At 40.9% G+C, this 16,029-nt stretch overlaps 1 protein-coding gene across 4 annotated transcripts in view; it reads right to left on the bottom strand.

The window, feature by feature from the left end:
- The window catches only part of LOC307267545 (sorting nexin-16-like), a 118,440-nt gene that overhangs the window by 93,787 nt on the left and 8,624 nt on the right, over positions 1–16,029 (bottom strand). For all 4 annotated transcript variants that reach the window (XM_080049892.1, XM_080049891.1, XM_080049890.1 and 1 more), the window contains exon 3: positions 9,453–9,539. In XM_080049892.1, the coding sequence (XP_079906018.1) occupies positions 9,453–9,539 (87 nt within the window). The remainder of the gene's footprint in view (positions 1–9,452; positions 9,540–16,029) is intronic.

Raw genomic sequence — 16,029 nt, forward strand, 5'->3', positions numbered from 1 at the left:
AAAAGACGTGCCCTATCAACACCATTTACAACTGGTTATTTTTATTTTGACATATTTTTTTATTCAATTATTAAAAATATGTTTCACTTATTTAGCCTATTTCTATTCTCCCTGTTTGCAGTTCAATTACGCCTTTGTTTAAAGACCAAAGTCATGGTGTTATTAGAAAAAAACTTTGTTAAAAGTAAAATAAATGCATAATGATTAACTGTCTTTAATAATTGTGATAACACAATGTGATTACTCAAAATAATCATGATTATGATCTTTTTTTATGTTTCTTTCTTCTTGCAATTGCCATGGTTTAGATCAATTAGAAACAATTAGGGCCAGTTTCACAGACATGGATTAAGCTTAGTCCTGGACTAAATGGAATTTTGAATGGAGATTGTCTATTGAAGGTACAATTTAGTCCAGAACTACGCTTAATCCATGTCTGTGAAACCGGCCCATAGGTAGGCCTAGTCATTATTAGTATTTTGACTTCATATCTACAGGTTGTTTATTGTGATTTCATAAGCGTCAGTGAGCTCCATGGTTACGTAGTGATTGACAGGCTGACTGAAATGCTCTTGAGCTGGACAGAAACTCCCCTCTCCTTAACCCCACACCCTCTTAAAATACACAAACGTTTTGCCTTTACTGTTGCACAGTCGCGACTCCAAAAAAAGTCGGTCGCGTACTGACCCCCCAAAGGCCCATTCTGAGCCAGGAAAAACCCTGATTCAGTGTTGAAAACTATCTGAAGTCATTGACATTCATGGACGTAAAGCATGGACACAAGGAGCACATTTGGTGAACAAGAGAAACCTTGGATAATATTACTTCCTGAAGAACTTGCACTGCTCTTATTAAATAGGATGCATTTCACATTTGACACAAATCTTAATGCTAGGGTCACAGGGGGCGAAAGGAGGTTGATTGGAGATGGATGAGGTAAGGGGAAGTGAAACGGTTGTGCGAGAGGTCATCAGGTGACATAACATCCTGTGAGCTGTTATGGCGCTTTTCCACCGCACATGTAGCTCTACTCGACTCAACTCGACTTAGCTCAAGTTGGTTTTGGTAGCAGCACGGGTCGTTTTTCACTACAAATAGTACCTCCTGAATGTGGGCGGGGTCGTCATACAAAGGGGCAGAAAGCCGACTCCGGAGCCAAGTAGCAGAGCAGAAATTATGAGCAGTTGTTGTGCTATTACAGTTTTTCACAATTGTTTAAACACATTTTTTGGAACATCAGACACAATGTGCACAATCTGAAACTAATTTACCAACTGCTTAACCAATTCTGCTGAACTCCAAACACATTTCCTGCCTTAGACTCATATTCTCATTCCAAAACACACATTTTTCACAACATTAAACACAATTCTCTATATCTTGCACACTCTTCCTGAATTCTCTCTCATGGTACTCACACAGAACACACTGCCAATCAAATTTCTAAACTCAAAAGGCTTTTGTGCAGTTAGCTATAGAAGGGTCAGAGATGAGCTCCTGTTTGCTGTGATTTACAGTAGATTGCACATTTTTGTACAAATACAGTTTTTGCCGAATACTGTAAACACTAAAAGTGACTGCTATCACCACAGCATCACAACCTCTAACTTTTGTAACTATGCCCTAACCAAAGCACCAACCCTACAAACACGATATATGCTTTGCACTGTGTTTTAAATTCTCCAACACACTTCTTGAAAAAAAATTAAACTAATTGAATACCAATCAGTCTAAACCTTAGCACTACAAATAGAGCCCAGGTGAGTGCAGCTACTTTATTTTATTTATTTATTTATTATTCTTTCGGACAATTCCACACAATACACAATTTTCTCTTGCAAATATTCATACATCATACTTTGTGTTGTCCGAGGGGAGACGGAAGAAGCCAAAGGCTTATCAGGTCCTGCCCCCATTTTCATCAAATTCGGATTCAGATACACAGATTACTGTTACAGAAAATAAAAATAAAACAAACACATTTTTTTTTTTATATATATAGCTATATATATATATATATATATATATAGGGGAAGGTGGGGTGATTTGTGCATTTTGGAAGTTGCAAAACCCCTTGTTTCTAGAAAACCGTGGAAGAAATTGGAAATGTGACCACATATTTAAGAAGAGCCATCCATTTAACTCATCCTGTAAAGAAGGGAGACACAAGGAATAAGATATAAGCACATTTAAGCTCAAAAAACTGTGTTTTGCCTTTCAAAGTAAAATTTCCATGATCAAGGTTTTTTGATTATTGTGTCTGAACAATTATAGACACGTTTGAAAACATTTGACACATGTTTTAGTGCTTTGGTATGCTACACTTTGAGTCTATATAGTTAGCACAATGTCAACCCTAAATTGCTGCATCATGCTTATTATCCAAAATTCTGGGGATGGGGTGATTTGTGCGCAAGGGCCTGGGTGAGTTATAAGTAAGTAAGTAAGTAAAATGTATTTATAAAAGCACATTTATGACAGTTTGCACTGTCCAAAGTGCTGTACATAGTGCATTCAGTAGGTAAACAATGAAGGTAAAATAACAATAACCAAAATAAAAGACGTAAAGCCCATACATCCACATAAACACAGATAGTAGTGCAGAGGTAAGTAAGTAGTGCAGAGGTTAATGGTGAGGAAACACCAGGGTGTACATATGGGTTTTGAGCCTTGATTTAAAGGCAGAAATGTAGGGGGAATCACATTTGTCAGGTGGCATTTGGTTCCACAAGCACGGAGCAACTAGTGCAAAGTACATTTCTGAGAGTTGTGCCAGTGGCATGGCTGTATACGCTGGTCACCAAAAGAAAGTGATTGTCTACAGTAGCTCAGAAGAGAGTGACATCTCAATTCCACTTAACGACACCACTGATGAGAGTTCAGATGGCCAGAAAGATGATGATGGTGACTTTGTCATTGTGACACAATGACGCACAAATCACCCCACTACGTGGGGTGATTTGTGCGACAAGACAACTTTTTTTCCGAAAGCTATATTTCTTAAACAGTTTATTCCAGATCCAAAGTTTTTATTGCCAGGGATGCACAACATCCTATGTACATATTTGAGTTGGAGACATAACTGTCAAGGCCTCACTTTAAAATCACTTTGAGTAAAAAGTTGCACAAATCACCCCACCTTCCCCTATATATATATATATACACATATATACATATAGGGGAAGGTGGGGTGATTTGTGCAACTTTTTACTCAAAGTGATTTTAAAGTGAGGCCTTGACAGTTATGTCTCCAACTCAAATATGTACATATATTTCAGGATGTTGTGCATCCCTGGCAATAAAAACTTTGGATCTGGAATAAACTGTTTAAGAAATATAGCTTTCGGAAAAAAAGTTGTCTTGTCGCACAAATCACCCCACGTAGTGGGGTGATTTGTGCGTCATTGTGTCACAATGACAAAGTCACCATCATCATCTTTCTGGCCATCTGAACTCTCATCAGTGGTGTCGTTAAGTGGAATTGAGATGTCACTCTCTCCTGAGCTACTGTAGACTATCACTTTCTTTTGGTGACCAGCGTATACAGCCATGCCACTGGCACAACTCTCAGAAATGTACTTTGCACTAGTTGCTCCGTGCTTGTGGAACCAACTGCCACCTGACAAATGTGATTCCCCCTACATTTCTGCCTTTAAATCAAGGCTCAAAACCCATATGTACACCCTGGTGTTTCCTCCCCATTAACCTCTGCACTACTTACTTACCTCTGCACTACTATCTGTGTTTATGTGGATGTATGGGCTTTACGTCTTTTATTTTGGTTATTGTTATTTTACCTTCATTGTTTACCTACTGAATGCACTATGTACAGCACTTTGGACAGTGCAAACTGTCATAAATGTGCTTTTATAAATACATTTTACTTACTTACTTACTTATAACTCACCCAGGCCCTTGCGCACAAATCACCCCATCCCCAGAATTTTGGATAATAGGCATGATGCAGCAATTTAGGGTTGACATTGTGCTAACTATATAGACTCAAAGTGTAGCATACCAAAGCACTAAAACATGTGTCAAATGTTTTCAAACGTGTCTATAATTGTTCAGACACAATAATCAAAAAACCTTGATCATGGAAATTTTACTTTGAAAGGCAAAACACAGTTTTTTGAGCTTAAATGTGCTTATATCTTATTCCTTGTGTCTCCCTTCTTTACAGGATGAGTCAAATGGATGGCTCTTCTTAAATATGTGGTCACATTTCCAATTTCTGCAATGATAATACAGTTTTTTTCGATCACTAAACCACAGTGCGCACAACTGGAGCGACAAGTGCAAAACTCTAACAACACTATGCACAGCAGCGGTTCATGTGGACCAAACTCTAGCTCATTTATCATTGCTTAAACACAATTTTCAAAACTCTACACACTTATCTCATGGCTTAACCACAGCCTGCACAACACTGGATTTCTAGCACTTTGTTCAAATGCTAACACACTGCTGTCACAACTGTAAACCACACATTCAAAACAGAATGGATTTCAGCCTGGTGCATTTTAAACACTGCTGATTGCAATTTCAACTAAAAGTTTTAAACACTAAGAAGGTGTCTTGTTTTAGACTTGTTAGTGAACATAAAGCTCAAAAATACTTTTTTTTTTTACATGGACCAAGGAAAACAGGTTGTTGGAGGGAGAAGAGTGGCAGTGAGAGTGTGGATGTGTGAAGGAAGACGACATTGAGCTGTAATTTCTGACGAAATACAGTAAGGGCTACACTGATAGACCCTGTTGTGAATCATGGTCTCTCATTGAGAGAGGCAGGGTTGAGGTTAATAATTGATAGGATTTATATAGCGCTTTATTCCTTAAGGACTCAAAGCGCTTACATGGTTCCAGGTTCAATTCGTTCACACACAGTCATACCGGCGGTGGTAAACTACGAGAGTAGCCACAGCTGCCCTGGGGCATACTGACGGAAGCGTGGCTGCCATTCAGCGCCAACGGCCCCTCCGACCACCACCTCAAACATACAGCAGTCATACACATTCACACCAGGCAAGGTGGGTGAAGTGTCTTGCCCAAGGACACAACAACCATGACACAGGTGGCCGGGCGGGGATCGAACCGCCAACCCTTGGATCGTTGGCCAACCCGCTTAACCACCTGAGCCACAGTCGCCCAGGTTGCAACCCAATCTGCAAAGATCTAAAGTTGCATCTGTAATACAAATTTTCCAGCTAACAAAAACGTAAGAGTTGCATCCTTAAAGTAAATGACAACATTACAGGAATTGATTTCTGTATTACAATTATTTGCACAGATTAATACTATATTTGGAAATGTTATCAATAAAATAAAAAGATGTATCTATTGAAGCAAACTTCTGATTTTAATTTATTTTTGTTTACCTAAACATAACTTGTATGTTATAAATAAACAATTTCATGTGAACTAATTTCACTCTTTCCTCAAAGAAAATATTACGTTATTTGTGTGAAGTAACTCAAATTATTCAAAGCTGTAAAAATTAAAAGTTTGTAATTTGTGTATTGGGTTTTGATGCTAGTGTTTATACTCTGTGTTCTGAGTGACAGCATGTGTTATCTCAATGAGGCTGGTTCATAGTGTTTGCTGCACTGAGCCTATTTTGCTGGTGAAGTCAACTGTTCAGCTCCAGTGACAGTTGGTAGTGCAGACTGTAGTTGGAGTTTTGCACATTGAGCTACAGTTGTGCCCACTGTGGGTTAGCGATCGAAAAAAACTGTAATTACCGTATTTTCCGCACTATAAGGCGCACCGGATTATAAAGCGCACCGGATTATAAGGCGCACCTTCAATGAATGGCCTATTTTAGAACAGTTTTCATATATAGGGCGCAACGGATTATAAGGCGCATAGGGGTTGCGTTATGCATCCACCAGATGGAAAGGGAATGTCAACAAAACAGCCCGAGGGGATAGCAGCCGAACTGCCCCGCTAGCTCGGCTGCTAATCCCGTGAGCCTGTCAAGCGCTGCCTGGGTAACGCCGGCTCGACTGCTCTGTCAGCGGGGATATATGATCCTCTGCCCATGGTGCAAACACCGACAGGTCTGTTACCGATGTGTTTCAGTGTCCGAAATTAACTTTGATTATCACACAAGCGAGAAAAGCCTGGTGCGGTCGGGCGGAAATAGTGTGAGGGCTAGTAACTAGGAAGCGCTTAGTGTTTCTGCTTCAAAATAAAAGTTTACTGACTACAGTAGCCGTAATGCTGCAAGCGGTGCGGCTTTGTAGTTTACCAGTCGTACTGAAATTTTTTATTATTTTTAAATAGTTTTTAATGGTTTTTCATACTGAAACATTTTGAGTGCCTTGAGCGCCGTGTACAAGAAGTGTGGATCAACCAATTAACCAATTGATCCATATACAGTGGCTTGCAAAAGTATTCATACCCCTTGAAATGTTCCACATTTTGTCACGTTACAACCACATACGTACATTTATTTTATTGGGATTTTATGTGATACACCAACACAAAGTGGCGCAACATTGTGAAGTGGAATGAAAATGAAAAGTGGTTTTGAATTTTTTTTATAAATAAAAAACTGAAAAGTGTGGCGTGCAAAAGTATTCAGCCCCCTGAGTCAATGCTTTGTAGAACCACCTATCGCTGCCATTACAGCTGCAAATCTAGGGGCGCTCCGGTGGCGTAGTGGATAGAGCGCGTACCATATTGCCTCCGACCTTCGTTGCAGTGGTCGCGGGTTCAAATCCGACCCGTGAACATTTACTGCAGGTCATCCCCCCTCTCTCTCTGTCTCCCCATTTCAACTTTGTACTATCAAATAAAGCTTGAAAATGCCAAAAAATTATCTTAAAAAAAACAGCTGGAAATCTATATGAGTATTTCTCTACCAGTTTTGCACATCTACAGACTGATATATTTTGTCTAGGGCTGTCAAATTAACGCGTTAATTTCGATTAATTAATCACAGAAAAATTAATGCGATTAAAAAAATTAACGCAGATTAATCGCACTTTGACCCGGTGCAAAAGTGGTGCGCAGCTGCACCGCGCTGCACCTGAAGCTTGCATACACAGCCCGCACAGGTGAAAGGGAGAAAAGTAAAGAGAGAAGCAGGGGGCCGAGGGCTCTATGGACGGTTTATGGGATGCTTCGGGCAAATAAGCATGAAGGTAGGAATACATCTTACTTTATTCTCCGCAGTGTCTGTGCATTATTGATTTAGTGGGTGCAACAATGTATAGGTTCAAAACAGTATCTCTCAATCTTCCTCCGTGTGTCTCAAATTTTGTTTGCTAGCTGTCTCGTCTCCCGCGTAAACGGACACCCGCCCCGTGAGTGTGTGTCTGTGTGTGTGTCAATATTTTTGCCTATGAGTACGACGATGATGAATGAATCAGCATAGGCATCTGTGGCAGTGCAGCGCTGTCTGTTGTGGAGACAGAAGTTATGAGAGACGGAGAGCGAGAGAGAGAGAGAGAGAGAGAGAGGGAAACAAACTGTAGCAGGCTATACAGCCGTTTATAAACAGGTATAAAAGTGTCATAAAAGTATGCGATTAATTTAGATTAATTAATCACAGACCCTATAATTAATTAGATTAATTTTTTTAATCGCTTGACAGCCCTAATTTTGTCCATTCTTCTTTGCAAAATAGCTCAAGGTTCAGATTCAGCATCAGATTGGATGGAGAGTGTCTGTCAACAGCAATTGTCAAGTCTTTCTCAATATTCTCAATTGTTTTTAGGTCTGGACTTGGGCCATTCTAACACATGACTATGCTTTGATTTAAACCATTTCATAGTAGATCTGGTTGTATGTTTAGGGTAGTTTTCCTTCTGGAAGGTGAACCTCTGCCCCAGTCTCAAGTATTTTGCAGACTCCAACAGGTTTTATGCCCTGTATTTGGCTCCATCTATCTTCTTATCAACTCTAACCAGCTTCCCTGTACCTGCTGAAGAAAAGCATCCCCATAGCATGATTCACGTTGAAGTTTTTGGCCTTAATGCAAAATGCAATGTGTGGTGGAAAACTAACACTGCACATCACCCTATACACACCATCCCCACAGTGAAACATGGTTGTGGCAGCATCATGCTATGGGGATGCTTTTCTTCAGCAGATACAGGGAAGCTGGTTAGAGTTGATGGGAAGATGGATAGAGCCAAATACAGGGCATAAAACCTGTTAGAGTCTGCAAAAGACTTGAGACTGGATGCAGGTTCACCTTCCAGAAGGACAACTACCCTAAACATACGGCCACATTTACAATGTAATGGTTTAAATCAAAGCATAGGCATGTGTTAGAATGGCCCAGTCAAAGTCCAGACCTAAAAACAATTGAGAATATTGAGAAAGACTTGAAAATTGCTGTTGACAGACTCTCCATCCAATCTGATGCTGAATCTGTAGTTCGAGCTATTTTGCAAAGAAGAATGGGCAATAAATATCAGTATGTAGATGTGCAAAGCTGGTAGAGAAATAATCCAATAGGTTTGCAGCTGTAATGGCAGCGATAGGTGGTTCTACAAAGCATTGACTCAGGGGGCTGAATACTTTTGCACGCCACACTTTATTTATAAAAACAATTTAAAACTATGTTTCATTTTCATTCCACTTCACAATGATGCACCACTTTGTGTTGGTGTATCACATAAAATCCCAATAAAATAAATGTATGTATGTGGTTGTAACGTGACAAAATGTAGAAAATTTCAAGGGGTATGACTACTTTTCAAGCCACTGTATAAGGCGCTCCGGATAATAAGGCGCACTGTCGTTTTGAGAAAATTAAAGGCTTTTAAGTGCGCCTTATAGTGCGGAAAATACGGTAGTCATCATTGATGATGAATACAATTGAAATGCTTAAGCTCATGTGTGATTAAAAAATAAATCAGTCCTCTTAGAATTACAGTAAGTGCATGAGGAAAGGCACTCTTAGACTTCTACGTGGAAAAGCCACAGGAATGGAGGAACGGATGTCCACACCCCTTCTTGTCCTCTATCCACTTGTTTGATGTAGGGTGTTCCCATCTCCTCTGTTCCTCCTTGCCTGGGGCTACTGTACATGCATTAGCAAATTGTGCATTTCAGTGATAGGTTTAGGAATATTTCTGTAGGTCCGCATATTATATATTCTGCGGACCTACGGATTAATTATTTTTTTGCTTGTTTCGTGACATCTTTATGAAACAATTTTTTGTTGTTGTAGGTTATTTTTCCTCAAACAGCACCATCCCGTTGTGTTTCCCTTTTGTTATCTGTGACACAAAACCAAAAAGAGACTTGGCTATTTGGGAACAGAAGGCCTCTTTGTGTATCTCAAATCCCTTTAACAGAGCACTCAAAAACAAATTAAAAGAATACATGTAAGTAATAAATTGATCAAAACAATGAACACAAAATGCTGATTCGGATAAGTATGGGCTTTGGGACTGCACATATTTTCAATACAAACATAAACACAACCAAACACACCTTGTCGTTGAGTCTGGAGAAGTCTGTGTACCTTCTGAAAACAACCCAGCTCTCATCTGGAGTCTTCCTGACCAGGACTTTAAACACCTGCAACAGAGATGAGACATCACACACACACACACACACAAATACATCATCCTAGAACCTTGTATATCGCTGCAATAGAGTTGCCATTTGCCAGGCCTCAATTACACCCTAAAATGTAACTGCTGCAATGAAGAGAACATAGCTAACTGACACAGCTTCTGTAACAACTAGGAGGAGTGCAGGACAACGTGGCCCTTCCTTCTCTTCCTAGGCATTTAAAGAAGATTCCTATCCAAATAATAAATGTCTGTGTGCTGAGCAAATGTTGACATTAAGGTTCTTATGATCTCTGGCATGCAACATGCTGTGAGCTATCCTGTCAGTCCACTCCCTTTGTACAAGTAGCGTCCTGTAACTATATCTCTGGGGCCGTATCACAAAACATTTTATCTTAGCGCTAAGAGTACTCTACTAAGGAGCACTAAAAGTTCATATTTAGGAGGAATTTCTTAAAACCTATTCACAAAGCCTTTAAGGAAAACTTTTACTAAGGAATGGCCGGGAGATACTCCTAAACTAAGACTAGAGGGCGGGGTTGACCCTGTTGCTATGGATGATGTCATGTTCATACCTTCTATGCCCACAGTGATTGGCTGAGAGGGAAGGAGTCTCTAAGAGTGAATTTGTGATAGAAACACAGTGGAAGATATCCATATCGTGGCTCCCTCCATTGATGACTATGGCAATCTAGGATGCATGTACGAATTGTCAAGTCTACCAAAACCTTAATATCTAAGCCTGTGTAGCACATAGAGACATGAAATAAAATACATTTAAAAGTTAAAGCTGAGCCTTTTTGAGCCATCTCCTACCCAGAAGGGACTTATATCTGTAATTTATCAAGGCACAATGTCACTTAATAATGATACACTCCTCAAGTTAAAGTCCAAATGGGAAGGAGAACTGGGTATGATATTGGCAGCTGATTGGTGGACATTGGCTTTGGCTAGGGTGAATTCCACCTCATCCTGTGCTCGACTCAGTCTGATCCAGTTAAAATTATTGCATAGAGCCCACCTTAGCAAATCCAAACTTCATGAAATTTAGCCCGATTCTGATCCACAATGTGATCGCTGTCACGCGGCAGAGGCAGACCTTTCACATATGTTTTGGTTATGCCCAAAGCTTACAACATATCTATTTTCAAAGCTAAAAAAAAAAAGCGCAGCATAAAGCCATGCCCATGTCTTGCCATTTTTGGAACCTGTGTATTGAACTCTGTTTGTTTATTCATGCTTCTCACCAAGAAAAAAGAAAAAAAAAAAAGTTAAAGCTGGAGTTGATAATTTTTTCACTGTAATATTTGGCAAAACTGTCATAATAGCCATTCAGCTATATGTAGGTGAAGTGGTCTGAATATATTTTTTCATCACTTTGCTCCCCCCTGCCTCTGTGTGCTGCCCCCAAAAATTGCCACCGCTCATGTTAATTTTGACCAATCAGAGTGAGGCTCAGATTCTCTGTTCTTATTGGCTGTGGGACTGTCCGTTCACTTGGCAACAACGTTGATGCGTCAGTTGCGTGAGAGTTCACGACCCTAGAAGTCTGACACTACTGTTTGGCCCTACTACGGCGGACAGCGAATAGCAATGTCTTCACCAACAAACTATCTATACTATACTATCTATGCAAAAAACCCTCAATTTACCATTCCCCGGATACCAACAACTAAAGGTGCGAACACACCAAACGCGTTGGGTGCGGTGGCGGCGTTGAAAAATCCTATTTTTGCATAGGGAACCATTGGTTTAGGCGCGATGATGCGTTAGCCGCGGTAAAGCGGTGCTTTGGGCGCGGTAGCCGCGTTACCAAAGCGTCACCGCACCATCGCACGAGTTCAAAAAATGTAACTTTTAACGCTCCATCGCGTGACGTTTAGCCGCGTTGGCCAATCAGCGGTGAGCTTGACCCGACGTCACGGACATCGGCACGGTGGGATGACAACACAGAGGCTGAGAAACACCGAGGAGGAAATGTATTTGCGGCTGGCTGGTGATATGAAGCCGCTCGGGGTCGAGTTAGAAGACGTGGGGAAAGTGAGCCAGGAGAATGGGCTTCCTGGTTAATTCAGTGAATATGTGCGGCTGTGCTTTAGCCGATAAACCAAGTTAGCACCGGTCGGATAGCGTTAGTTAACTCACCCGGTTGTGTGCGGCCACCACCTCCATATAATGAACCCAAACATAACGGCTAAGTCCGGGAAACTTTCACAACGAGTACAGCCGCGAAGCACCGGTGTTTATGCCTATATCTACGCCAGCCATGTGCAAAAACCATGCGGCACATGTGTCTGATGACGGGCCGTTATATTAATAATGAACAGCGGGCGGGCTTATAAAAAAGGAAAAGAGTTAAAAAGGCGAGAGCCTTTTTCTTTTTCCTCCCGTCAGCTGTTCTAATGCACCCTTTACGCACGGTGGTTGAGACGAACCCTACACTAAAGTTAAACATGAAACTTTGTAACTACACACTTAAAATAACGATCTTTGCCCATACAAAAAAAAGACTTGGATTACTTGAGGAGCGACCGATGTGCAAATGTGTCTGATGACGGGCCGGTATATTAATAATAAACAGCGCGCTGCACATTAGAACAGCATGTACATAAAATAGCTCGTATCCTTCCTGAGGGCATACATGATATTTTGTCTGCAAACAAATGGTTAATTTGCCAAAATTGATAGTTGGTCTTATCTTTACAGAAGACTTCTTTGTATTTTTTATGTCAGTTGAATTTTGTTTCAAGTGCAAATGAGCACAGTTAATATTCCAAAAGGCACAAGCTCTTCATTGACTGTTTTCAGTCTGTGTTTTTAGTCTTTAGGGAACATAATTAGCCTGGTCCAACCAGACCATCGTACTTCATTTCATTTGTACAGAAGGTCTGGAAGTGCTGTAATTGGCAAACGTTCACTTTCTTGGAGGCGGGTGTCTGTCGAAGTTTAAAACTACTGGATTAGCTAACCAATCGCATCACGTTTGGTCGTCACGTGTGTCATGAGCCGGCTTTTGACGGTGCGTTCCAGTTGGACAGGGAACTCGGAAATTTCCGACTTCACTACATATTGTAGTCTACGAATCTACCGGTACCTGGCAACAGTAACTTGTTAGAGCCTAACGTTTAGTTATTTGGACGAGAAAGGTTTTAGGCGTCCATACTTTTGCGAGCAGATGCACTGGAACACAGACAGGTCGGAACTCGGAACTACCAAGTCGGAAATCTCCTTCTTCCGAGTATAAAGGAACGCAGCATTCAACTGAAACTGGAGCGCGACTTCGACGTCATCGTTCTCAGCCACTCGCTCTGTTCGCTGATTGGACGACTGTAGATTCTCCGGCGAAAGCTGGGAAATGCACTGTACACCCAGACTGACTACTGAAAGGAAAATGAGACTAGCTGCGTAGCGCGATGGCCACCGCACCCACCGCGTTTGGTGTGTTCGCACCTTAACACGGTGGGAGGACAGTGTGTACACAGAGGCTGAGAAACACCGAGGAGGAAATGTATTTGCGGGCGGCTGTTGCTATATGAAGCCGCTCGGGGTTAGAAGACGTGTGGAAAATGAGCCAGGAGAATGGGCTTCCTGGTTAATTCAGTGAATATGTGCGGCTGTGCTTTAGCCCAGGGGTGTCCAAACTACGGCTGCTTTTCATTGGCCCGCGGCCAATTTTAAAAATATAATGTAATATGGCCCTTTGATTTTATTTTTTTTTTGCATTTCTTAGTTAACCCACTAGTGCAGGGGTGTCAAACACTGATTGATTGGCCCGTGGCACATTTTAAAAATATAATGTAATATGGCGCTTTTAATTTTTAAATCATTTAAATGCACTCATTATATTACAGAGAAATATGTCCCATTAAAGAAAAAGAGCAACAAGCCCATCCCAGAGGACCCTGCATAATATTTTATTTTAAATTAATATTATTATGGAAAATCTATGTGTCCTTCTCCAATAGCTTCTAATTCATCTGACACAGTGTCTCCATTTTTTTTTCATACAAAATTCTTCAGATTTAGCCTCTTAATTTCCCTCTCAAAGTGCACCAGATTCATGCATTTCACTTTAAAAACATTAAAGTGAAATGGGCATACCCCCGGACCCACCTAGGAGGGTCGGGACCTCGGCTGGATACTATTTTCACCCTGCTGGACATTGGACGCAAAGGCAGAAAAGACTGGGTGTATCATTGGCATATAAACAAGAGGGGAAATGTGTAAGGAAAGTGTTGCCGTGAAGAAGGATTACAATTTACGAAGACACTATGAAACTAAACATCAGAGCAGCTACATGTCCTGATAAATGTGTTATTTTTGCAAAGTGGCCCGGCCCTTCGTAGATTTTTCTGTATGTGGCCCTCAGTGAAAAAAGTTTGGACACCCCTGCTTTAGCCGATAAACCAAGTTGGCACCGGTCGGATAGCATTAGTTAACTCACCCGGTTGTGTGCGGCCACCACCTCCATATAATGAACCAAAACATAACGGCTAAGTCCGGGGAACTTTCACGAAAAGTACAGCGAAGCGCCGGTGTTTATCTACGCCAGCCACGGTCCCGTCAAAGCCAGGTAGGGCAGGGCTCGACAATAAGGATTGCCCGACGTCCCGGGGCAAGTAAAATGCCATGTCGGGCCAGTAACTATGACAACTGGCATGCCCGGCCGGGCAACCGGGAGGTTCCGCTGAAATTCTTGAATAATAAAAATATATATCATGTTTCTTATTTTAATTTTTTGAATCGCCAAATAGCCTACAAGTAATCTATCTATGGTCTATTTTCATATTTAACTGGTGCTAATTATTACATTAACGCTAATTTGTGTGCGCGTAGTGTCTGCTACGTTGCATCTCTCCTCTCCTCTCTGCTCCGTTTTGTGAAGGGGGGGGCGGGGCTCCACCGCCGATACACACACATACACACGCAGACTCGGCACAACACCGGTGAGCACACACACACACAGTTAGAGAGGTAGAGAAGAGAACTACACGCAGTAGGTTGGTGTGACAGAAAGTCCAAAAGCCAACGAGTAAATTATAAATGGAGTGAAGTCGACCCCGACCGTCTGAAAAGCAGCGAAAATATCCGCGTTTTTTAAATGCATTATGCACCCAACGTAAATCTAGTAGTAGCGAGGATGCTAACGTTAGCTCTGCTGCTAGTAGCCTACTACCAGTTAATGTGCAGTTCAACACAAACATCAGCAACAGTTATCAGAGGAACATCTTTACAGCCTGCATAGATCTCAATAAATGGGCCAGAGGTGTCTGACTTCAGGCAGTGGAAGCTTAAAAGTAAGCTACTGGAAAAGAGTTCAAAACACGGCCTGTCCTGGGCCAATTTTTTTTTAATCAAATCAAAATAACTCATACACACATTAAAATAATAGCCTATAGTAAAAAAAAAAAAAAACAGATTGTTGTAGGCCTAAAAAAATGTTTTGCAGAAAGAAGTTTTAAATAATTGCTGTTGTAAAAGGAATAAGGTAAAACAAATAAAAATAAGTTCTGTTAAAGTTCTTAACATGATTTTTGTTTGCATAAAACATGTCTCGTTTGCAGTTATTGTAGGTTTAGAAAAAAAAAGATTACAAATGTTCCAACTCAAATAATATTTGAATAATAGCCTCCACTTTCAGTATGACCCTTAACTCATCTATAATACTGTCCATGATTTGTTTATACATTGTCAATAAAGAAATAATATAACAATTATTTGAACACGACTAATAGAAAAAAAAAATGTATAGGGACCAGTCAAAATTGACTTCGGGCAAGTAGAATTCAGACCCACTTGCCCGACCGGGCAAGTGAAAAAAAACCTTAGCGTTGAGCCCTGTAGGGTAATGTAGGCTACTTGCCTTTATTTTGTACTGCTGTGCACACAATGCTGCTGTAAATGTGTTTGGTATGGTGCTCCCTTGCTGTTTGTGTGAATCTGCAATGCTGTTTTAAGGCTATTTGTTCCGTTCAGTTGCTGTTAATTTGTGTTTTGGCACAATTGTTGGCCGTGTTGTTGTTGTTTTTGTGAGGACATGATCGCTGTTGTGTCAGGTCGGGTCTGATCGCAGCTATGGTTTATTAGGGGAATAAATATATCGGCGCTACAGCAGGTAGAGCGTTGGGAAAACAGCTGTTGGAATCCCAACGGCTGAAACTCTCAACTGCAGCTTTAAGGTTCACAGGTTTAAATTAAACATGCTCCCTTAGCGCTTACAAACCAACACATTTTTCTAAAAATCGTCAAAATTAGATGGGGGAGAAAAATACAAAATAAATAACATAAAATATTTAAAAATAATGTGCTAAATGAGGTTATAATCCTGCTTCCTTTTAGCATGGATAGTAGTGACTGAGTGTGCAGTGGAGGGATAAAGATAGACGGATATAGGAAGGAGCAGGGCTGGGCGATTAATTGAAAATTTTGGCTTCCCTCGATCATGAAAACAAGATAATCGTAGTAAACCGATTATTGTGTTGCACGCCGTGTCT

Source organism: Ammodytes marinus, assembly GCF_949987685.1.
Source record: "Ammodytes marinus genome assembly, chromosome: 21".
NCBI lineage: Eukaryota > Metazoa > Chordata > Actinopteri > Uranoscopiformes > Ammodytidae > Ammodytes > Ammodytes marinus.